Source organism: Camelus ferus, chromosome 32, assembly GCF_009834535.1.
Source record: "Camelus ferus isolate YT-003-E chromosome 32, BCGSAC_Cfer_1.0, whole genome shotgun sequence".
NCBI classification, from domain to species: Eukaryota; Metazoa; Chordata; class Mammalia; order Artiodactyla; family Camelidae; genus Camelus; species Camelus ferus.
This window is the reverse complement of record NC_045727.1, coordinates 14,063,981-14,087,012: the sequence shown is the minus strand read 5'-3', so window position 1 is coordinate 14,087,012 and position 23,032 is coordinate 14,063,981. Positions and strand designations below refer to the sequence as shown.

Here is a 23,032-nt window from a genome sequence, read left to right as displayed (position 1 = left end):
AAAACCCGACTAATTTGGATGCTACTAATTTAGAGATGAAAGTGATTCACAGACAGCATATGTGGTTCATACGGAAGAGGGTGTTCTGTTTTTCCCAGTGTAAATCGTCAGGATTGTACAAATAAAGGTAATCTATGGCTTCAAGCCTGCAGTTGAGAAACTAAGGATTATTATAACACGCTTCAGGCTTCTAGGACTACTGGTTAATGTTAATAGGGTGTCTCTGATTACAATGTTAATCAGGTCTTACGCACCTGTAGCGTTTTACAGTTTCACAAAGTGTGATAACATGAATACTTTTTGTGAGACTCAGTGTAGTCTTCCGTGAGCCAAGGAATTTAAGGCTCAGAGAGGATTAATAATTTGTCTAAGGTCACAATACTTTATGTTAATTCTTTTTTTGTCTTTAGAACATTTATTTTTGTACAATTTATTTAATTTATTTATTTTGGGGGAGGTAATTAGGTCCCCCGATGTTAGTTCTTTTTTTAAATGGAATCTGTAGCCTACTTCTTGATGGGTATTAGGATTGCTGAAACTTTGCTCTTACCTTCAGCATCCAGCCCGTGAGGGAGGGCTCTGGGTAGCACGCCCTGCCTTTCACATCAGTCCAAACTTTTCAGTACATCACACTGTTTCCTTCCATTGTATTCCATTTGTTTTCTTCTACAACCTTTCTGAAACAGAAAGGAACCGTAAAAGTGTGCTGGGAAAAGCAAATTGAGCTCATTAACACATGGGATGTAATTATGCACAAATGTATTCATTACAGTATTTCAGCTGTTCCAATGATACAGACACAGTTCAGTCCAAAGCATCAAGAAACAATTACCTTCAAAGCATAAATACAAATATTAATCACATGGTTCAGTTAACAAGAACCGTCTTTCTTGGTTGGAGTTTAAGTCATATTTGAGTCAAAAATATGGGCTAGTTTTGTTGTTGCTGTTTTTGGCTCAGTTACATGATACACTAAACCATCTTGCAATGTTTTAAGCCACCTGTTGGATTTCACATTGACAATTTGGTGTTTGAAATGTGTTCTTATTAAAAATTACTTAGGGAGAGAATGGCATGAAATTCCCCAGCCTTGCAGAGCTGGCCAACAGATTTCTAGTGTTCAGAAAGAGAAAAGGCTGGTGGGAGAGGAGGCTCTTTGATGCTAATTAGGGACTGAGTGTAAAAGGCAAATAGGAAGTTGGGTATATGTAAGTGTAGGTCGAGTGGTGAGGGTTGAGGCTGGAGAGGTCTGCAGGGGGCTAGATCATGAAGGGTCTTAACTTTATCCTGTGAGTGATACAGAGCCAACAGAGGGTTTGTATTTGAGACAGATCCCTTTGGTGGCTGCGTGAAGGACAGATTGGAGTAAGACCAGTTTGAAAACAGAAGACCCGTCTCACTAGTAATCGAGAAAAAGAAGACTTAAAGCAACAATAAACATTTCAAGCCACAAGATTGACAAGGATTAATAAATCGAATTGAAGCCCATTTCCTTGCAGGGAGGGACTGTGAATTGGCATAAGCTCCACAGAGCAATGGGTGTGGAAGGGGCCAGTTGGTGAGGAGACCCCCTCCCCAGAGCCCAGGAAACCCCACTCCTAGGCGGCCACTCCCCAGGAACTCCTGCACCGCATGCCCTTTTCACATAAAACTGTCAGAACAGAGTTCTTAAACTGCTCAGTTTTTTAAATATTAAACATATTTCATAGAAAGGAGGGACCATGGATTATTTAAGTATCTCTTTGTTGATAGATATTTAGGTTTGTTTTTCTTTCTTTTATTTTTCTATTTAGATGCATGCAGGGCTCATCCTTGAGTGTGCCTGTTTGGGCACGTGGGAACAACATTTCTCTGTGCCAGATACCAAAAATGGCATAAATGGGTGGAAGGATAGGAACATTTAAATTATGCCAAGTGAAAGGAGCGGACGCAGGAGGCTGCATATTGCGTGCTTCCATTCGTATGAAATATCCAGCCTGGGCAACTTCATAGAGACGGAAGGTGGATGGAGCAGTTGCCAGGGGACAGGAGGAGGAGGAAGTTAGGAGTTGCTGCTATGGGATGAGGGGTTTCTTTTGGGGGTGATGGAAATATCCTGGAATTAGATAGTGGTGATGGCTGTACAGCATTCTGAATGTCCTAAAACCTGCTGAATTGGATGCTTAAAATTGTGAATTTGGTGTGTAAATTTTATCTCAAAAAAAAATTTACATAGATACGGCCCAACTGCTCTCCAAAAGTGTCCCAATTGAACTTCTACCAACAGTGGTGAGAATATCTCTTTTTCCAAATCCTCATCAACAGTGGATGTTATCAGCCTTTTAAATTTTTGCTAATCTGACAGAAAAATAGATTTTTAAAAAAGTTTTCATTTCCTTGATTACCCCTGGGGCTGAGCATCTTTTTTGTAGATTTATTGGCCATTTGTATTTCTTTCCTCTGTGAATCAAGTGTTCATGACTTGCCCGCTTTTCCACTGTATTATCTTTTTCTAATTGATTTGTAGGAGCACCATGTATTTTGGATCTTAATTTGCTTTGGATCGTTTATCTTTTTTTTACATGTCAGACTTGTCAATCCTTTTTATGTCTTGAGTGACTTTTGGAATGACTTCACCTTTATTTTACACATGTTCTTCTATATGTTGTTCTGGTATTTTTATGGATTTTCATTTATAGGTTTAAGTCTTTAATCTATCTGGAATTTGGCAACGTGTGTGGTAGGGATCTAACTCTTCATGCTGTATATATATTGATCAGGTCTTTATGTCTTGTGAAATCCCTGTTCAGAGCATTTGGTCTAATTTTTCATACAATAAGCAGAGGAAAGTGTTTAATATCTGGAAGAAGCCTCTGTTTAACCTCAGAATTGACTCCAAGAGTCCTTTAAATGTGAACTCCCTTCTCGAATTTAGATTTAATTGGTTTATATCCAGAGTGGATCCAGATTTTGTGGGGCCTGAAGTTTATATAATGTAGGGGATTCTTTTTAATGCAAGAATACCAAATTATGAATATAAGATTAGGTACAGGCCCCTGCAGGGGGCAGAGACCTGAGACCCAGACTTCATCAGCTCTCTGGCCAACTTGCTCCTGGTATGTTATCCGGCTGCTTCTGAACATGAAGGCGGAGGAACGGCCATCTGCAGCCATGGAGGGGTGTGACCACCTTTTATATTCACCAGCTGCCACCATCAAGGATTTTCTTCTTTTTTTTAGAGAGACATTTAAGAGCAGACACAGACCTCAAGGTGGCTTTTATGTTATAAGTGGAGTCAGTTCAGTGCAGAAGTTCCTTCAGCAGGGCCCTTGCTGCCTCTACCCTGCTCAGATGTAACATTTGATCAGTGGAGTAGCTGGGAGCACAGTATGATAATTTGGATCATTAATCTTGCAAGCATTTGGAAGCTGAATTTACAGCTGTACCTTTGCATATCTGCTTACTTGTACATTAGAGTTTGTGGAGGGGTTTGCAAATGTAACTAACAGGGCTTTCTTTACCATCCTCCGCCTTCACAAATCCGAGAGGCAAAGAGTAACCAGTGTCACTATAAATAACGCAGAGGACGACAATAATAACCTGACTCATGATGAGCCGGGCACCACGCAGAATGCTTACCTGGACTGTTTTCATCCTCATCACCCCTGGGAGGCAGGCACCGTTCTGACCTGTGCGTTCCAGATGAGGAAGCTGAGGTTAACAGAGAGGGTGCCTCACTCCAGAGCATCCCTTCACAATCCTCTAAGGCCAGTGCTCTCATTTGACAAATTAGAGAACAGACCTGGAGAGGTGATGTGGCCTGAATTTTTATTTATCTTTTGCCATCAGGCTGTATTGAGTGCTGTGTGTTAATCATATTTTTAAAAAATTTAATGGATATTTCATTTAATCCCTACAACAATCCTATAAGAGAAATACTGTTACTGCCCCCATTTTACAGATGAGAAAACTGAGACAAAAATTTCCAGGGTCACAGCTAAGAAATGAAAGGGCTGAGATTGAACCTTAAGCAGCCTGTCTCCTGTCCCCCTCCACCCCAGGCCAGGCTCTTACCTGTGGTCTCCCCAGAGTGTGCTTTTCAAGCTCATACAGTTCCTGACTTAATATACTCCCAGGCTTTTAAAAGATCCAGAGAAACCAGTTTCCTTCAAGTTTTTTCAATGAAGAAATGCATTGGACAGGATTACCAAAACTTAGAAAGAAATTTAAGTATTTGAGTTTGACATACTAATTTTTTAAAATGAAAAAACAATGTAATAGAATTCTGCTATTCACAAGATAATTATGAGATCTGTGAGAAATACTATTTCTTGGGGCTTTTATAGCAGTGTGGTATGGGAATAAGGCATGATTTAAAGTTGATGCCGAAGATCTCTATCCAATCCCATGAGTGTCTGTTGGAAAAAACATCAAAAATCTAACTTGAGATTCTCTGGGAATGAGAAGGTGGGCCACACTGTCCTGACCTGATCTGGTGGGATGCAGAGCCGACAGCCTTGTGCCTGACCTTTCTTTTGTTTTCCAACGTTGGTGGTGAAAAGCATAAATGTTTACAGTAATTTTCTGTCCTAAAATACTGAGCTTTGTTTTGGGCCAAAAGAAAAGCCACTGAATGCTGATTGACAAGAGACAGGCTTTGATTTTATATTCTATACCTCTTATGGTCAACTTATTTTTAAAAATTCCTTCTTTTTTTTTTTTATTATTTCCTGGTCAGACTTAAGTTATCTAGGAAACAAAGGGATATCTTTTTTTCTGAGGTCAGAAAATAAATTTCCAAGTTATTGTTGCCAATGAGTGCATTAAAATGCAGGGCCCGGCTCTGGCCCTCATAGTGATCTGCTCTGGAGCCTCAGGAACATCAGTTAGTCTTTGACTCGTCTCTTTGTCGGTACAATAGGAACAACAGTGTTGACATCAGATTTTTTCCGAAGCGTTTTTCAGAGCCTTGAATGAAAGGTATTAAAAATATTGCCAGCATTATCCCTAGCTCCCACCTAGCAGTTGGCTCCCTTTGGTGGCCTCTTAGAAGCAAGTGCAGGGAGAAATCGTATCACGTGCTGCTAACACAACTCCCAGTTGTGTTTTGTTGTCTCTTTTCAAAAGCTAACGTCTCAGTAGTGACTGCTTCCTTCCCGAGTCGGAAAACTCAGCCACATTTCTCTGCACATGTATTATTAGCACATCACCCATCCATCCCTGAGGGGATTCTGGGCCTCTGTTCGTAGATATAATCAGCTTTGTGTTTTCATTCAAGGATAACAAACTAGCAAGGTTGAAACCCTGACTTGTCATCGTTATGGGAGTTGAGTTGCTCCTGGGAGCTGGGAGGGACAGAGGCTGAGTCGACCCCATCCAGGTTCAGAAATGGCAGGTGGGCCCGAGACTCAACCCCTTGCTGTCCCTTTCCTCTCCTTCCAGTACGGCGACTATGACCCCTCTGTGCACAAGCGGGGATTTTTGGCCCAAGAGGAATTGCTTCCAAAAAGGGTAAGAAATCAAAGTCCCTGATTGGTAAGACGTAGCCGAAGGACTGAGAGGAATGTTGGGCGGACATGGCAAGAAAATTTCTATAGACGTTTTGTCATCAATCTTGAGTAAAGATCTCTGTTAAGAATATTAAAAAGCAAAGGTTCGTGGGATTCATTTGGGGTTGCCAGGACAGCCCTGGCCTGCGGATGGTCGTTTCTTTAAAGGTGGGTGAACGTCAGTGATTCCCGGGAGGGGCGGGGAGCAGCTGGAATTCAGCCTGGGGAGGCGAGCTGTTTGCAACCTCACAGAGGAGGCAGGCATGGGCCCGGCAGACGGGATGCAGCTGGGGGTGGGCGTCGTGGCTTTTCATCTTTGGTGTTGTTCGTCTTCATTAGCCATGGAAGCGGGCCCTCCCTCCTTTTCACAGTTTCTGATTTTATAGCTGCACTCACCTGTCATGTGTGATGAAGGCCTGCCCCTCAGCTTTCCTAACTCCACCTGCTCCTTTGATGGCTTCTATAGAGGCAGAGGCAGCAGCGCCTGAAGCCTGGCCCTCCCGCGGCCCAGGATTAGTGAGCTCTGCCCCTGACCAAGGTCCCCCCTCTGGAGGCCGAGGCAAGAGGGGCCGCTGGCAGGCGAGGGGCACACCTCAGCCTGAGTAATGGTGTGACTTTCCGAGTTGTGGCTCAAACCAAACGGTGCCCATTTACACGCCCACCTCTGCGTGTGACCGGCTCCCTGTGTGTGGCTTTTTACAAAGTTTTGCTCTTTGGTAAAAATGATGCATAATTATAAAAATGGCAAACAGTACCAAAACTGTCTTTGCACGTGGGTTTCTTATTTTGCTCTCTTTTTTGGTAGGTAATAAATCTGTATCAGATGACTCCAGAAATGTGGGAGGAGAGAATCACAGCCTGGTACGCAGAGCACCGGGGCCGAGCCAGGTGAGGCTGCTTCACTGCTGGTCTGCATGTCCTCAGGGGCCGGGCTTTCTTTTTTCTTTTTTAAGGAACTCCCAAACTAGGACATGCTTGTTGAACAAAACATGGTACCCAAGTGTGTAAAAGAAAAAGGCAGAGCTGGCAGCAGTGCTGGTCTTCAGGGCCTTGTGTGTCCTTTTTCCAGTGCGTCGGGCGTGGGGACTCACTGCCTGTTGGGATGTCCAGACCTTCTGCGGCCAGTGCTAATTTAGGTTCATTTCAGGACTTCTGTTGTCCGGGTAGCCCACAGCTTTTGCGGCCGTCCCGCTGCTGACGGTATTTGCAGTAGCTGTAGATCTTTCAGTTTCACACAGTGTTCTGCAGTGTGCAGCCTTGTGTCCCTGTATAATTGCAGGAGTAGTTCTGAGGATGGATTCTCTACAAAAGTTGCTGAGTCAAAGGATGTGAGCATTTTGGGGCTTGACAGATGCTGCTAAATTAGCCTTTACATTTTTTCCCTTCTTCAAATCAACTTCCTATCTTATGCTTTTTTTTTTTAACTTTTTTAAAAAAAGTATACCAAAAAGTGGACAAATCTTAAATATACCAGTTGGTGGATTATCACAAAGTGAGGCCAGCAGGTGACACCAGGTGACAAGAAAGCACCCCAGCATCACTCCTCCTCCTTCCTCCCCAAAGGGGACCACTCTCCTGACTTCAACTCCGTGGATTAGTGTTGCCTGTTTTAAACATTCTGTAAATGCAATCAGATAGTTTCTCTTTTTTGTGTGTACCTCATTTCTTTCATTCAGCATCATATCATGAGAGTTGGGTTTGTGGTTTCTAGCGGTAGTTCTTTCATTTTCATTGCTATGTAGAATTCTACTGTATTAATAAACCACACATTATTTATGCATTCCACGATTAATGGACATTTAGGTTGTCAACTGGTTTTGGCTTTTACAAATAACATCTCACAGTTTTCCAAAGCAATTGTGGAGATTTACATCAGCAACCTGTGTGATTTCAATTCATTTGAGACCATTTTGAGATTGGAGAGAGAGAAGAAGGCAAGGTCGTGGGGAGACTTAGGTTAAAATATTTCAATACTGTACCTGTTTGTGAGTTTTTTGCAAGTCATTGTTACTTCAAGGGCTTCCTTTGAGTCTGACTCATAACTTGGAAGTAGGTGACCTGGCTTGGGTTTTACAGCCCTGATAGCTCTTGGCCCTAACCTCCAACAACAGCCAAAGAAATAAAATCTGGAAGGTAGCTTGAGGAGAGAGATGTGTCATTACCAAAACCCTCTGGGTGAAGAAAGTCCCCGATGAGACAAAGCAACAGCTTAAATAAAATTTGAACATCCATATCCATTTGAGGGAGCAGACATACCACGTGCTTGTCTTGAATTACTGGAGACGGGTGTCACTATTTACCAAGGGCAAAGCGTGAAATTGTAGCCAAGAGATGCTGTAATGAATCTGTTCTCTTGTTTTCACGGGGATGGGAAATTCTGCTTGACCTCGGCGTAGTTAATCGACTCAGGGCTGGGAAGAGCTTGGCGGGTACCTGCCTGGCTCGAGGTTTCCAGCAGTTCCAAAGCTCAGCTTGGCATGCGCCTGCCCTCCAGTTTTGTCCCTTAGCACAGTGACAGTGTCTTTCATTCTCCTCACAGGGACGAAGCTGAGATGGAGTATTTGAAGATTGCTCAGGACCTGGAGATGTATGGTGTGAACTACTTTACAATCCGGGTGTGTGGAAGCCCCTCCGAGTTCCCTGTGTGTAGATGGAGACTGAATCGGGGGCAGATGGCTAAAATGGGTCCTTCCCCACCCCAGGGTGGTGGACGCTTTAACAGTTCAGTGGTGAACAAGGGAAGAGGAAGGGAGAGGGTCTTAGAGCCTCATTTTCTATTTCTGGACTTTAATTAGATTCTAGGTAATTAAGTGTCAGTTGCGCCTGGGGGGACCTGGTCCCCCGCTCGGCAGAAGCCTGCCTGAATGCTCTGGTGTAACATTTGATTATTTCTGGTTCTGTGAGATCTCGGCCCACAGGGAGCACCTGTAAACACTTTCTTTACCCCAAGGCACAAGGAGAGTGAAGCTGCTTTTATAGATGACTGATTTGTTTGGGTGGGACTCTCACTGGCAGGCTAATTGGTTTTTAACTCAGACCGTTAATAGTCCGCTGTCCTCCGGGACCCCGCTGCTTCTGCACCAGAGAAGCGTTTGTTCTCAGCCCCTGTCTGGCCTTCCGAGCATCTTTCTCCCCAGGTTCTGCTGCTGGACGCAGCTCCTTCCAAAGGAATTCATGTGATTTGCTGAAGTATTTCATTGCTGATTCCAAACTGTAGTTAAGTAGACATTAAAACAACCATCCACAGTGGTCCATTTTTATTCTCATAGTTAAAGTTTGCTTTCTTCTGGGGGATTCGTATACATATTGTACTAAGTTTAGGTAAATTGAAGCACATTTTAAATATCCTAAGGGTAGCTTTCTACTTTATTTTTCTAAATATGTGTATGTGTAACTTTTAATGGATTACTTTGCATAAAATAAATCCTACTGATAAATTATGCCATTTCGTATAATATGCAAATGCCTAAAAGATTTCCCACAATAATGCAGAAGGTTTTCCAAAGTTTTGTTAATTTGTATTTGCTAATTGTTTGGTCAGACTAATGTGACACATTCCTGTGGTTTTGTTAATATAAACCCCACCACCTACATTCTAGAAAACTAGTGTTTTATGATCCTTAAAAAACAGCTTCTTACTAGGGAATACTTCTAGCAGTCAGACTAAATTATACTGTTTTGTGTGTGTGTGTGTGTGTGTGTGTGTGTGTGTGTTACATAGTAGATAAGGCTAATGGATATTTTAGTGTCTTTTGTTAGAGTTCTTGAAATTTCACCATCAGCTAAGGAAGATCTGTGCTTAAAACAATTTAAAAGGGGCTGCTTGAGTCCCTACCTCTCTGTGTTTATTTGCGAGGAGTGTTGCAGTCAGAATGATAGGAGGCAGAGGGTGGAATCCTGTTTTAAAAAAAAAAAGTTGGAACTAGAAACGTAATGAAGTGTCTTGTTTTCCAAAGCGTCCTGTAGACGTTTAAAGCACAGAGCCTCACTAGTGTTAAGACAGTGGTTTTAAGAGCTTTGCAGATGAGCCGGGGACCCTGCCTCATGGATTGGTGATTGAGCCTGGCTTCAGGGCGTTAGGTGGAGTAAGAAGAGTTACCTGTGGGAGCCCGCTTCGCTGTCGTCTGAGACCTGCTGTTAGCCTGCTACTTCCCATCATGGTCCAGCCCCTTCTCAGTCTGCAGGCCTGCTTTCCTGCTCTTGAGTCTCAGTTCCATTTCCTTGTTGTCAGCAAGGGGTCAGGGCTTTAGGTCCTTGTGCAGGGAGTATCCCTCCACCACCACGCGAGGGCCAGACCGCAGCACGGATGAACGGGCCCACAGCCCAGGGAGGCAGCCTCCAGGTCCACACTGGTCAGTGACATGGGGGCCCAGGGTGCTTGCCCTCTGGTTCCTCTGGGCGCTGGCTGGACTGCTGTCAGAGGCAGAGCATGCGTACAGTCAATCCATTAAAATTTGAAACAGCTTTATTGAGGTGCAATTTATATACAATTCTTTTTTTAAATTGAAGTATAGTTGATTTGCAGTGTGTTAATTTCAGGTGTACAGCAAAGTGATTCAGCTTTTCATTTATATATATATGCATACACACATATCTATTCTTTTTCAGATTCTTTTTCATTATAGGTTATATGCAATTCATTTTTATATATTTTTTCTAACATTTTATTACAAAAGTTTCAAACATACAGGAAAGTTGAAAGAATTTTACAGCAAGTACTTATATATACACCCACTGTCTGGATTCTACAGTTAACACTTTACTTGCTTTATCACACTGAAACTGCATTAACATAAAATAAGGCCACCTGATCCCAGCACTTAGAATTTTCTTTCTGGTAGTGCGGCAACCTTTCTTTTTAACATAGGAGATATTTAATCCTACAGGTTTTTATTCTACATCTGTGATAAGCTGGTGACATAATTAGCAGTAACAACACTGCGATTACCCCTATGTTAGCCATTGAGCCAGTGACTGAAGCCCCCGGTGGTCCCTCCCTAGGACACATGAATCACAAGAATGGCATCATTTTGCCTCTGCCTGCCCTGATTCAGGCAGCTGGAGGCCCCCTGGGTTCTAAGACAGCTGTGACTTCTGATGGTACCTGTCGAAACTTGTCACATGTCACAGTGTGAACAGGTTCTTTGGGGAATTGAATAAAATCTCGAGCCTCAGCTGGAGCTAACGGTGGCTGTTCTCTGTCAAATCCGCAGAATAAAAAGGGCACGGAGCTGCTGCTTGGAGTGGATGCTTTGGGGCTTCACATTTATGACCCTGAGAACAGGCTGACCCCCAAGATCTCCTTCCCGTGGAACGAAATCCGAAACATCTCCTACAGCGACAAGGAGGTAGGACTCATCTGCTCTGCAGCTGCCCCACTGGCCCAGCGGCCCCTTCCCATCTCCTCCTTCTGGAGCGTCCCAAGCCAGACTGCTACTTCTTATCAGTAAAGTCCTTTGTTCCCAGGCTTCGGTTCTTTGGTGGTTGATTTTTATGTTATCTTCAGAATGTGCTGGTATCCTGTTTTCAAATAGCACCACTAAAGCCCCCTGCTGACTAACAGGAGGCTGGGAAGCTCAACTTGTCAGGACTAAACCCCAAAGAACAGTAAACAAACCAGCAAGTAACCCTTTCTTACTACTCAGCTTTCTACTTCTGGTGAGAATTCTCTTTGTATTTTAAGTGGGGTTTATATTAAATCCCCTCTGTGACCAGTGCTTGATTCAAGTGATGGGGTATATACAGATATACCTCCATACGTGTGTATATGAATGTGTGTCTGTGTACATAATATATACATTTAATATATAATATATACATATCAGCAGTGATATAAATGAGGATATCAGGCTAACTTGTTTTCAAGAATTAAAGAATAATTAAGTTGGAAAAACTTAGATGAACACTCTTAAGTTAGGATTCAAAGATTTCTAGACAGAATGGTGACTTTTCCCAAACGCTGTAATCTGTTCATTTATTCATTCATTCATTGTTCATTTTAAAGGAATGATTGAGCATCTGCTCTGTGTTAGGTTTTATGGGGGAAACAAAGATGTAGAGATCCCAGCCTCAGCCCTCAAGGAAGTTATAGAAAAGTCACGACTTGACTGCTGTGATAACGTAACTGTGGTGAGAGGGGCCGGTGATGAGGACGGTGATGATGCGGTGCTTTTCCGCCCCGACTCTGGTTCAGCCCCGGCAGGAACACTGGTCAGCTCTGTGTCACTGAGTCATGTTGGGAAGCAGGGACGCAGAGGGGCCAGGTGACCTATGTTGGGTGAGGGGAATAGTAGGGGCCGGGCTCCAGGCCCCCTGAAGGAAGCTGCATCCCCTGAGTTTCCAGGAGGCACAGAGGACAAGCCCTGAGACGCAGGGCACCGGGTGGAGGAATGCAGGCCCGGGCAGCGCCGGGCGATGTGCTGGTGGCCGCACAGCCAGGCCCAGGTGTGGAGTGAGTAACAGGGACGGCTCACGTTGCCTGCAGGGCCCCCACCCCGAGCACACTTCCTGTTTTCTCTTTCCTCATAGCATCTTGAGGAGGGGAACATCAGGCCCCCGGTTGCCAATACGTGGTTGAGATCTACTCCGCCACGCTTGGTGAGAGAGATTGAGCTTGATTCAAAACATTCTGGCTTTCAGATTTTTGTAAGTAGCCCAGGAGATGAGCGTTTAGGTACTGCATTTTTAAAGCACTTAAATTGAAAGCTCCACATGACTTAAAGCAGGAGGTGTGCCACAGTATGTGGTTTTTCATCTCAGATTTCACGAAGTCCATTGACTGCACATCCACCAATTTGTGTGCTGAAGGTTCCCAAAACACTCGTCCCTCACAGAACCCAAGGATAGAAGTCTCCCCTTCAGAGGGCCCCAGCCGACTCGACTGAGCGATGAGAAGTAGTCGTGGTCCTGATGCTCGACAGCCGTGCTCTCAGAGCAGAATGTCCTGTTTATTTTCAGTAATCCATTGATTGTGTGTGCCCAGGGTGGCGCAGAGCCCGTGGCTTCCCCACTACTTGAGGTTTCCCACTGGCAGCTCCGGGGTTTGATAGCAAGGCCAAAAGTAAGCTCATGAAATTCATAAACAGCAGCCTACCCACGAGCAGTACTGCTTCTGAGTGAGCTCCCCTGAAATCTAAGTAAAGGATTGATTTCTGTCCTCGTGTGCTAACCCCTTGTTGGACAAGGTAGCATGTGAAAAAATACCCAAGGGTATATCTTCCCAAGTGTATTTATGTGCTTAGCTGGTCTTTGTTGAAAGTGGATATTCATGGTTTTAGCACATCTGTGAAATCTGGATCTGCTTGGTCCCTCAGGAATGAGCAAGAACGCAGGTGTCCTTTGTTCTTTATAAGCATCCCTGCCTGGCACTCAGGCCCCGGGGTCTCCTCTTAGGCTACCACCCTGCCCTTGTCATTCACCTTTCTCTCCCCTTTGATTTCAAGGACTGCGTTTTCCTTTTCTACTACAGCCCATCCTTCGTCACACTTTACTGTATTCCTTCTGTTAGTGACTTTCATCGAACCACCCCATGTTTAAGAATCTGGGGTGACTCCTGTATGTTGTCACATCAAACCTAAGCCCTTCTGGTCCATCCCCAGCCCACGTCACCACCCCCACGCCTCCCTGCCTCCCAGGCTAAGCCCATGGTTTCATCTTAGTCATCAAAGAGCTTGTAATATCAAGCACACACTCACGCACACACATATATGTACACACGCACAGTTCTCAATTCCCCACCTCTGCCTTCTGGCTATTACTTGTCCTGTCCAGGATGCCCCTCCAGCCCACCTTTTAGCTTCTCTGCCATATTCTTCACCTGAGACCAGCTTACATCCCCTCCTACTCTGAGAGTTTGTGATTTGTTCCACCCAGCAAGGCATTAATGGACGATATCATCTCTCGAGTATTTGACGTTGTGGGTCTGGTTCCAGCCAGGTGGTGGGCCTTAGACTTTGCGGCCACCCTCCCAGTGCTGGGCCTATCAAGGGTTTATATCTCGGGTTCTGAATTTAAGACGGCACGGAGAGCACACCTGCCAGGATCCTGACCCTCCCAGGCACTGGTGTCTGCAGGGTGGTTGCCGCTGTGGTGGAATTTTCCAGTTGCCGAGGACGTCCTAGGCTGCCAGACTGACGCTCTTTTCTGCTTCTTCCTTTCAGTTTACTATTAAGCCATTGGATAAGAAAATTGATGTCTTCAAATTTAACTCCTCGAAGCTGCGTGTTAATAAGCTGGTAAGTTTGAGATCCTGGTGTTTATTACTGACTGGTTTTTCTGTGAAATTGAAAAGTCCTTTTTGAAACAGTAGCAGAGTGACATCTCGTGAGATGTAGAATGGTACCTCGCATGCTTTTCTGATAAGCCTTGAAAAACTTCTCTTTAGCTTACCTAAGGAGTCAAAACATAAATTTTATGATGAGGAAAAGCTATTTTTATTAAAGTGCTTCATACATATGAAAGGACAAGTATAATGTATATATGGGGTATGAAGAATGACAAATAAATAGCTACTTACCCACCACCCAGCTTTTAGAAGTGGACCCCTCACATCTGACCTTGCAGTCTGCCCTCCTCCCAAGGGCGACCTCCTCTCAGCTGTGTGCTTACCATCCCCCGCTTTCCATCAGAACTTTATTTCATACACGGCACGAGTAAACTAGCAGGTCTTATGTTTCTGAAATTTACATATGTGCTGTCAACTGTATCCGCTCACTTGCCTTTTTTACACATTATTTTTTGAGATTTATCTATGTTGACACTTAAAGATGTGGTCCCTTCATTTCACTGTTGTATGGTATTCTGTTATAGATTCTGTAAAAAAAAAAAATGTATTTTTTTTCTTCCATTCTCCTATTAATGGACAATTAAATGCTTCTGCTTCTGAGCCATGTTTACAAAGCTGTTCCAAACATTTCCTGTATCTGCCCGCTGGTGAGCATGGGCAACAGTCTCCTTAGAGTCTGGAGGATGTTCTCGTACAGCCCTCAGGGCTGTGGTGTATATCCAAATTCAAGATTATGTCCCGTTGTTTTCCAAAGAGAGTGAATTAACTTACAGTAATTGTGTTACTAGCCTTTAAAATTTTTTTCCAAATCTTGCATACATAAAATGGTATCTCATTGTCATATTAATTTGTATCTTTATGTTTACTAATGGAGTTGAATATCTTTTTGCATACTATTTGGCCAGTCTTATTGTCTCTTCTGGCAAATACTTGTTTCATGTCTGTTGGCTGTTTCTCTTGGATCGTTCGTTTTCAGTATCGTTTATCTCTTCTCCTGGGCTGTGTCTTATTTTTCCTCTTTTTTTTAATAATGTCTTAACAAACAAAAAAATTTAATGTAGACACACATACGTCTTTTCCTTAATCATTTGTGCTTTTTTGTGTCTTGCTTGACATCTTTCCTTATCCTACGACCATCAAGATATTCTTTTATGTTCTCTTCTAAGAGTTTCCAGGGCATAATCCGTGGCATAATATTTGCACTCAAGGCTTTAGTTCTTCTGGAGTTGAGTTTGGCATTGGGGGCTGAGAGGATCCAGCTAGGTTTTTTCTGCATGGATAACCTGTCGTCCCAGCCCGCCTACTGGCCAGCTTTCCCTTCCTCCCTGGCCTATAGCGTGAGGTGCATCAGAAGATGTGCTTAGACATCACCCTTCCTCTCTTGGCTGTGATCTTCACCCAGGCGCCCTGACTTTGCATCCAGAGCCGAGGCCTGGAGGCCACTGGGAGGGCACTGGTATTTTCCTCCATACTTTCTCTCCAGGTTTCCCTGCTCACAAGAGCCCTGAGGCCCAGATGCCATGGGCCGCTGAGCTGCAGCAGTGAAGTACACGTGTGGGTGTAATGTTTCTCCTGCTTTCGTGGCCACAGATTCTCCAGCTGTGTATCGGGAACCATGACCTCTTCATGCGGAGAAGGAAGGCCGATTCTTTGGAAGTTCAGCAGATGAAAGCCCAGGCCAGGGAGGAGAAGGCGCGAAAGCAGGTGAGCAGGACCTTGTTCGAACCGCCGCTGTCGCCATGCAGTGGTCTCAGCGGGAGGTGAGGAGTGGTTGTGGGCCGACAGGAGTCCTTTGGCCATGGCCATGCCTACTCTCATTTCATCCCTGTTGGAGCTTTACTGGCTGATGAATAAATGATGGTGGGACATCAGCTCTGGAAATGAGGAATAAACTCCAGCAGCACATCTCAAAGACAGGTCCCCAGTTATTTCTCCATTTAAGCGAAGTAAGTGAATTGTGATTAATGCAGGCTTGGGCAGCAATAGCCAAGCCCACGTGTATCCATCCATCCATCCATCCATCCATCTCTCTCTTGTCCGTGTAGCTAAGCTTTCATTCTTTCTGCCTGCCTGTCTCCCGTGCCCAGGCTTCTTTTCTAATTAGATGGTGATGGGATGCACAGCAGCATCTCGGAGCCGCTGCTGGAATGCTAATTAGACTCTGGCTGCACATCCCCACTGCAGGGCAGCCCGGGCGGTGCATCCCCGCAGTGGGAGGTGCCGGGAACGCGTATCAGCAGGCTGGACGGTCTGCACCATTGTGTTCCTCTCATAGACCTCTTTGACTCACCGAAATCCACACAACTAACCTGAGCCTCGCTGCTGAGAATATCAATCGTGGTTTTGGACGAACTACTAGACAGAGTAGCAGCAGCTGCATTCGGCTGCCCATAGGACTTGCAGGCTTACAGGGGTGATAATTAGTCTGTGTGCTGCTCTCTAATTTGGGTCCTCCGACGAGGCTGGCTCCCGGCCCTGAGATTTAGAATGAAACACCAGTTTGATCCATTGGGCTTTCTGCAGTCCGTCTCTGCTTCTTGAGACGGCGGGCCACAGACGTTCTCTTTGGGATGCTGTGAGGGTAGTGGAATGGGTTTTGTTGGACAAAGAAATGCTCCTGGGCCAGCACAGGGTCGTAGTGGCAACTTCGAGAAGAGCCCTCTCTGACCCCTTTATCAGCAGAGCAAAGCTTAGAAGTGAGACATCTGAACACGGCAAGGAGCGTGAAAACCTCCAGGCTGTGCAGAGAATAGCTTGAACACACCCCGGCCTGCACTGCCTGCAGCACGGCAGACACACATCCCTGGCATCCGGCAACCACAGGTCAGGGGCTCCCCGGCCCCATAGTACAGACACGGACCTTGGAGCCAGATGTGAAACTTAGCATGTGACACTAGTGAATGAGTTAACTTTCCAGACCTCAGTTTTCTCACCTGTCAAGTGGAACTAAGAATCTCTCTTCTAGATCTTAGATCAGAGGACCCACTGTACCTGAACACATTTGTAAGCTGAAACCGCTTTTCAAACAGGAGGTCCCTTATTATTGGGGCAGAGGTCTCAGGGGATGTGCAGTGCTGGGAGTGGAAGGGGACTGTGGGCTTTTGTCAAATGGAGGATAATGGGGGTGTCGTCATCCACCTAATGGAAATCGTAATATGATAGAAATTAGAGAACAAATTGGCCAAGCTTCTCGTTGACCTGCAGGAGGAAAATTGGAGGGGAATTTACAGTATTTGACTGCTTGTCTTTGCATTATTCCTTTGAGGCCCCATGCATTTTTTTTTTTTGGCTTAGTATTGAGAAAATGCAGCAACGGTAGAAATCTTGCGTTTGGGAGAAGATGGAAGGAAAAAGTGACTAATTAAATGTGCTTTAATTATTTAAGGAAGAAAATTGTGTGGTGGTCACTTCTGGCTTCTGCTTTCTGAACTCAGTCAGGGCCCGAGGATCACAGAGAGCAGCACTTGTCCTGTGCCTGTTCCTCTTATTAAGCTCGGCATGTGGCCCAATTAATACTGTGATCCAGAAGGCATGGGAGGCAGCGGTGGCTCTGTGCCCTGTGCCCTGCTAGGCGCCCTCCTGTTGCAGACCTGGCTCAGAAGCTGCCTCGGCGGCGTGCCTACCCCTGTGAAATACACCATGTGCACTACTGATGCAGCACACAGAACAACTCCATCTCTCCGGGGGTCAGAGGCAGGAGAGGAGCTATTGATGAGATTAGACGTGTGGGAGGGGTCCATCTGGGTGAGAACGTAGTTGATCCCTGGAGCCACACCTCTAGCAGGGGAGGAGCCTGCATTATGTCCCAGCTGCAGGCAGAGCCACTGAGGTCCCCCAGCACAAAGGCTCATGGTCAGGGTAGCCGTTTGAGCATTCAGTGTGTAAGAACCCGCACTTCCGTCCGTTTGAAGAGTGGGCTCACTTTTCTGCTGTTTGATCAATTGTTTGTTCATTTACCATTAGGTGTTTTTTCAAGGGGCAGGACTTTCAACTCTACCGCTGGTTTAGAAGGACGGAGGGTGGTAGGCGATGAGAGTGACACTGGCACCTAAAGTACGGGGAAGAAAAGGGCCCTCAAAGGGGAGATTCCAGGCACTGGGCATCCCTGGCTCGGTGCCACCACAGGTCGTGGTCCTGTGACCAGACAGCTCCTGTTTCCCCCAGATGGAGCGGCAGCGCCTCGCTCGTGAGAAGCAGATGAGGGAGGAGGCTGAGCGCACCAGGGACGAGCTGGAGAGGAGGCTCCTACAGATGAAGGAAGAGGCGACGATGGCCAACGAAGCCCTGGTGACTCCCAAGGGTCTGGGAGGCTACACGGAAACTTCCCCGGGCACTGGAGTTAGAGCCCTGAGGACCACAGATGAGCGACATTTGCTTTGACATTTTAGCTTAAAAAAAAATCGTCTTTCTTTCCACCTGTGTTTCCAGGAGCAGATTTAGCTTGAGTTCAACCTCCAAGTGCAGCCAAACTGCACTCTCATGTGGGCTACCTTTTCCACAGGGCTTCTCAGCCTTGCACGCCCTGTGATGGGGGCTGTCCTGTGCGTTGAGGGCTGGTTAGCTGTGTCCCTGGCCTCCGCCCACTAGATGCCAGAGGCGCCACCTCACGCTCATTTGTGACAGTCAAAAGTGTCTCCAGACATTGGGACATGTCCTCAGCAGGCAAATAAGTGAACCACTTATTTACAGAGAAAGAAGGACAGAGTTACATTGGTTTTCATAAAGCGTAATCCTCAGCTCAAGTGGGTCTCCTCTGAAAAGTTGAAGGGTGTGGCCTAGGGACGCTCAGTGGCGGGGCCGCCAGGAGTCCGAGGCTCTGGTTCTTGTAGGCTTGAGTGTCTGGGATCCATCTGGGTGATGCAGCATGCCAGCCCCATTCCTGCTGACCGCGCCCTTCTCTCCAGATGCGATCTGAGGAGACGGCTGACCTGTTGGCCGAAAAGGCCCAAATCACCGAGGAGGAGGCGAAGCTCCTGGCGCAGAAGGCGGCAGAGGCGGAACAGGAGATGCAGCGCATCAAGGCCACGGCCATCCGGACGGAGGAGGAGAAGCGCCTGATGGAGCAGAAGGTGCTGGAGGCTGAGGTGCTGGCGCTGAAGATGGCTGAGGAGTCAGAGAGGAGGTCAGAGTCGGGGGACCCTGCACCGGGCAGAGCTGGATGGCAACTGTCTTCTGGGGCTTGTTGGTCTCCTGGGCAGGGCAGAGGCTCCTTCCTGGACCGGCCAGGGTGGGGTTGGGGCTGGATGGGGCAGGAACACAGTCTCTTGTCTGGTGGACTCCGGTCAGGCGGTGCCTTTGAGATGAGCCCCGTCCCTCTGACAGTTGTGTCTGCAGGAAAACCATCGAGCTGGTCCTCAGGCTGCCTCTAGCTGAGATGTGAGGAGGCTCTTTTTACACTTACAAGCATGGCTCTTTTCCCTTTTTATTTGGAGGCATGTGAGGGGACGCTTCCCTGCAGGAGGCAGGGGCGGGGTAGGCTGCCCCGGGGCTGAAGGATGGACCTGTATAGTCTGCTTTGTGAAGGTGATTCGGGGCTACAGGTTGTCCTGGTCCTGCAGCCATAAGATAAACGCGAGCTCACCTCTCATGGCACTTGGTCTGTGGATTCAGAACCCCTAAATTTGGCTGCTCACTAACTGCCAAGGCGCTGTAGCTACAGTTTTCTCCCGCTTTTTGCGTATCCTTCTGGAGATACAGTTCCATGCTTCCTGTCCCGGCCTGGGCTCCTTTCTTTCCGTGTGTGGTCACTCCCTGTGAGTGATGTGTGTTGTTCCGGGTCCCTGGGTCCTGTGTCCTGACAAGGCATGAGGCCCTTGGCCACATGCTCATTTTCCTGCCTGAGGAGGTGGTTTCACTTGGGGGCCATGAAGAACCAGTTCTTTCACTCCTGCCCTTTGTGATCCAATATAAGTCCTTTGCCCAACCCCCTCTCACCCAGAAAGAAGCAAAGGAAGCTTCTAGCCCCTCCCCCAAGGGGCTGATTTCATGTGAATGCCCCCCATCCTCTGCCCTGCACCAGGCTTGTTGGCCCGGTCTGGTGCCATCCGCAGGGTTGGCCCAGCTCCCTCCTCTCCCTTGAGGGAGGAGAAGAGGAGCCTCTGTTCTCCTCCTGTCGTCTTCTGGGGCGCTGATGGCGCCTCTGTTCCTTGCAGGGCCAAGGAGGCAGATCAGCTGAAGCAGGACCTGCAGGAAGCCCGCGAGGCAGAGCGAAGAGCCAAGCAGAAGCTCCTGGAAATCACCACCAAGTCCACGTACCCGGTGAGCCTGGGGTCGCCGGCCCCGCCACTTCTCACCCCGTGGCCGTCCCTCCCCTCCCGGCCCTTTGGGTCCCCCAGCACCCACTTCAGGGTGACTGTTGAGCAACACAGGGCAGAGCGAGTGGTGCAGGGAGCCTGCAGTCTGGGATGGGGCAGGTGTCTGGTCCGCCACTTGGCCTTGGGCTGGTTAGTCAGCTCTCTGGTGGCCCTGAGAACAGGCAACGGGGTCTTTTCCAGCTCTGAAATTATTTTCTTATTCTAAGAAATGTACTCCCAGATTGTGCTCAAGAGAACTTGCTCTCTAGCCTCTTACTGCCAAGCTGAAAGTAATCTTCAGCTACTGTGTGTACCAGATGTCATGTTGTGGTTCTGGGCAGGGATGCCCCAGGTACCTCAGAGGGAGCTACTGCCCTATGAGAACCAGCTTCCAGACTTGATTTGGGGACAAGGAGGCAGACTCCAATTAAACAGGTCACCAGATGAACAGAGAAGCCTCGTTCCTTCCTCTTTGCTGTGCACTCAGTTCAGCAAACTTTTGCATACCTATTCTGTTCCACATAATACAAGACAGGTGCGGGGTCTGTGTACAGACAGGGCGTGCGGGTGCCCAGAGGAGAGCTCAGCCCTGCCAGGAGGGTCAGAGGTAGCTCAGGAAGTGCCTGGGCTGACTCTTGAAGGGTCAGGAACCCGCCAGTAGGGAGGAGGCGATAGGGTGTTCCCGGCAAGTGCACAGACACACGCGCAGTGAAGAGGTGCGCGGGTCACAGAGGCCAAGCTGCCCGGGGTTTGAGGTGGGGAAATGTGAGCAGTTGCTTTTGTTACCTGTCTGGTCATCCATTACTGGGGACGGGCCAACCCATGCCGCCACGTAGCCCAAAGAAACTGTTTGTTCTCTCTCATGGCCGATGTTTCCCTCCTCGGGATCTGGAGGGGGCTGGTGGCCGGCAGATGGCAGCAGGGACTGGAGTTGTCTGAGGGCTCAACCAGGTGGGACACTCGAGATGTGCATGTGTTTAAAACTCACATTGGAGCAAACTTTATGCACTGTTCTAACAGCCAGTCAATCACTCAGTCCTGGAGGAGATGGTCCATGTCAGCTTTTTAATCACGTTTCATTGTATGGATGGATTGTAATTAATTAGTCCCCTGTGGGTGGGTATTTAGTCTGTTTTCTTTTGCAATTATGAACAAATCTGCACTGATCATCCCCGAACGCAAACCTTTGCACGTGCACGTGGACATATCAGCAGACTAAGCTCTCATAAATAGAACAGTGGGGTCAGGTTTTCCATTTCGCTGCCCCCACAGAGGTTGTCCCAGTGTGTGCTCTCACCAGGGGTGCAGCTCCCAGGACTCCGCTTTTCAGAAATGTGTACGAAGTATAACGTGCTTACAGAGAAGTGTCCAGATTATAACTGTACAGCCTGATGAAATTTCACAAACTCCACACACCCATGTACCCAGCCCTTAGATCAGGAAGCAGAATGTTCTAGTGCCCCAGGAGCCCTGGTCAGCACCACCTCCGATACCCACGCGAACAGTCTGCCTGAGGCCTTGGCATCGCCTCAGGTGGGTGTTCTTGCCGCTGCTCTTTCCCAGACCCTGTCCTGGACTCAGTAAAATGTCCAAGGGTGAAAAGAGGCAGATCCTGCCCTCAGGAAACTAGCCAACAGTAGAAAGAGGAAGACAGACAAAAGGGGCTCTTCCACAGGGTGAGATTAGAGAAGGGCCCTGACAGAACCAGGAACACAGTGTCAACGCCCAGCAGAGAGGAGTTCTTGCCTGGCCCCGAGAGAGCTAGAAAGGCTTTGGTGAGAAATGGGAGTGTTGGAGGAGGGCCTTGGAAGAGAGATGGAGCGTATGGAGGAGACATGGTTTAAGCATGGGAACGGAAGCAGGAAGCAGGGTGGTCCAAGGGCTGATCATCGGTACTGTTTGTGATTTTGTCAGGCAGCCGGTGGGAGCAGTCGACTGGGGCCGGGTCTTGGATGCCCTTTGGTCTGGGAGGAGGAAGCCCTCCACACAAGTCTAACTGCTGCCCCCTCTGCCTTGGATGTGGGCAGAACGCCAAGCCCCACTGTGGCCTGCAGAGGGTCGCTGGTTAACACAGCAGTGCCCTCTTTTCTTGTGGCACTGAGCCCCCTAATCAGAGATTTCTCTCCACAGCCCATGAACCCCATCCCAGCACCACTGCCTCCCGACATACCAAGCTTCAACCTCATTGGCGACAGCCTGTCTTTTGACTTCAAGGATACTGACATGAAGCGGCTCTCCATGGAGATAGAGAAAGAAAAGTACGTGGCTCCCCTCCCTCCCCCGGGCCCCGCGTGGGCAGCTGGGCCTGGGGAGCATGGAGGGCTGCTGCAGCTGCCTTCGCTAACGCCTACAGAAGTGTAGGCCCTGTTCCCACCCACCGAAAGCACAATGCACTGATCAGAAAGGAAGGGCAACAGACCAGCATTCAGTCTTCCAGGATAAAAATGATACTTGATTGGTGACTGGAGTTCACAGTGCCTCCAGAGCTCACCTGAGCGTAGGACTGGCTGTTGGTCTCCAGGATTGCCAGACTGCCGTCCACGTGGTGGTAGTGTTCTAACCAGGGATGGAACACGTTTCCTAGTTGTGCTCTGTGGTGGCCAAGCTCTGCTCTGGGTCCCATGTCTAGAACAAGAGCAAGAGAGAAGGCTTTCAGGCTCAAGGCCGGGACCACAGCCAGGTTGAGCCAGCCCTGCTGCATGGAGCCATACAGCTGAGCCCAGCACGCCCTGAGCTGTCCTCTTCCTTCATGTGATGGCCGGGGAAGTGGATCTGAGATGGAAAGGAGTCCCCTGTAGAGGACACCTAGCCGAGGTCCCCTGATCAGAGCCGTAGGTCAGTTGGCCAGCTGTGCCACACCTGGCCAGGGACCCGTCACAGTAGCTGCTGGGCACTGGGTGACAAGGTTCTTTAGCTCCTACCTCATT

General features: G+C 47.5%; 1 protein-coding gene across 6 annotated transcripts in view; it reads left to right on the top strand.

Annotated features, from left to right (window-relative positions):
* Window positions 1-23,032, top strand: part of NF2 (neurofibromin 2) — a 78,099-nt gene that overhangs the window by 26,938 nt on the left and 28,129 nt on the right. For all 6 annotated transcript variants that reach the window (XR_004316651.1, XR_004316650.1, XM_006178718.3 and 3 more), the window contains exons 5-14: window positions 5,422-5,490; window positions 6,334-6,416; window positions 8,068-8,143; window positions 10,742-10,876; window positions 13,688-13,762; window positions 15,403-15,516; window positions 17,977-18,099; window positions 18,717-18,934; window positions 19,965-20,070; window positions 22,236-22,363. Coding sequence is in view for 4 of the 6 variants with exons in the window: in XM_006178718.3 (XP_006178780.1) it covers window positions 5,422-5,490; window positions 6,334-6,416; window positions 8,068-8,143; window positions 10,742-10,876; window positions 13,688-13,762; window positions 15,403-15,516; window positions 17,977-18,099; window positions 18,717-18,934; window positions 19,965-20,070; window positions 22,236-22,363 (1,127 nt within the window). In the remaining 2 variants the exon portion in view is untranslated. The remainder of the gene's footprint in view (window positions 1-5,421; window positions 5,491-6,333; window positions 6,417-8,067; window positions 8,144-10,741; window positions 10,877-13,687; window positions 13,763-15,402; window positions 15,517-17,976; window positions 18,100-18,716; window positions 18,935-19,964; window positions 20,071-22,235; window positions 22,364-23,032) is intronic.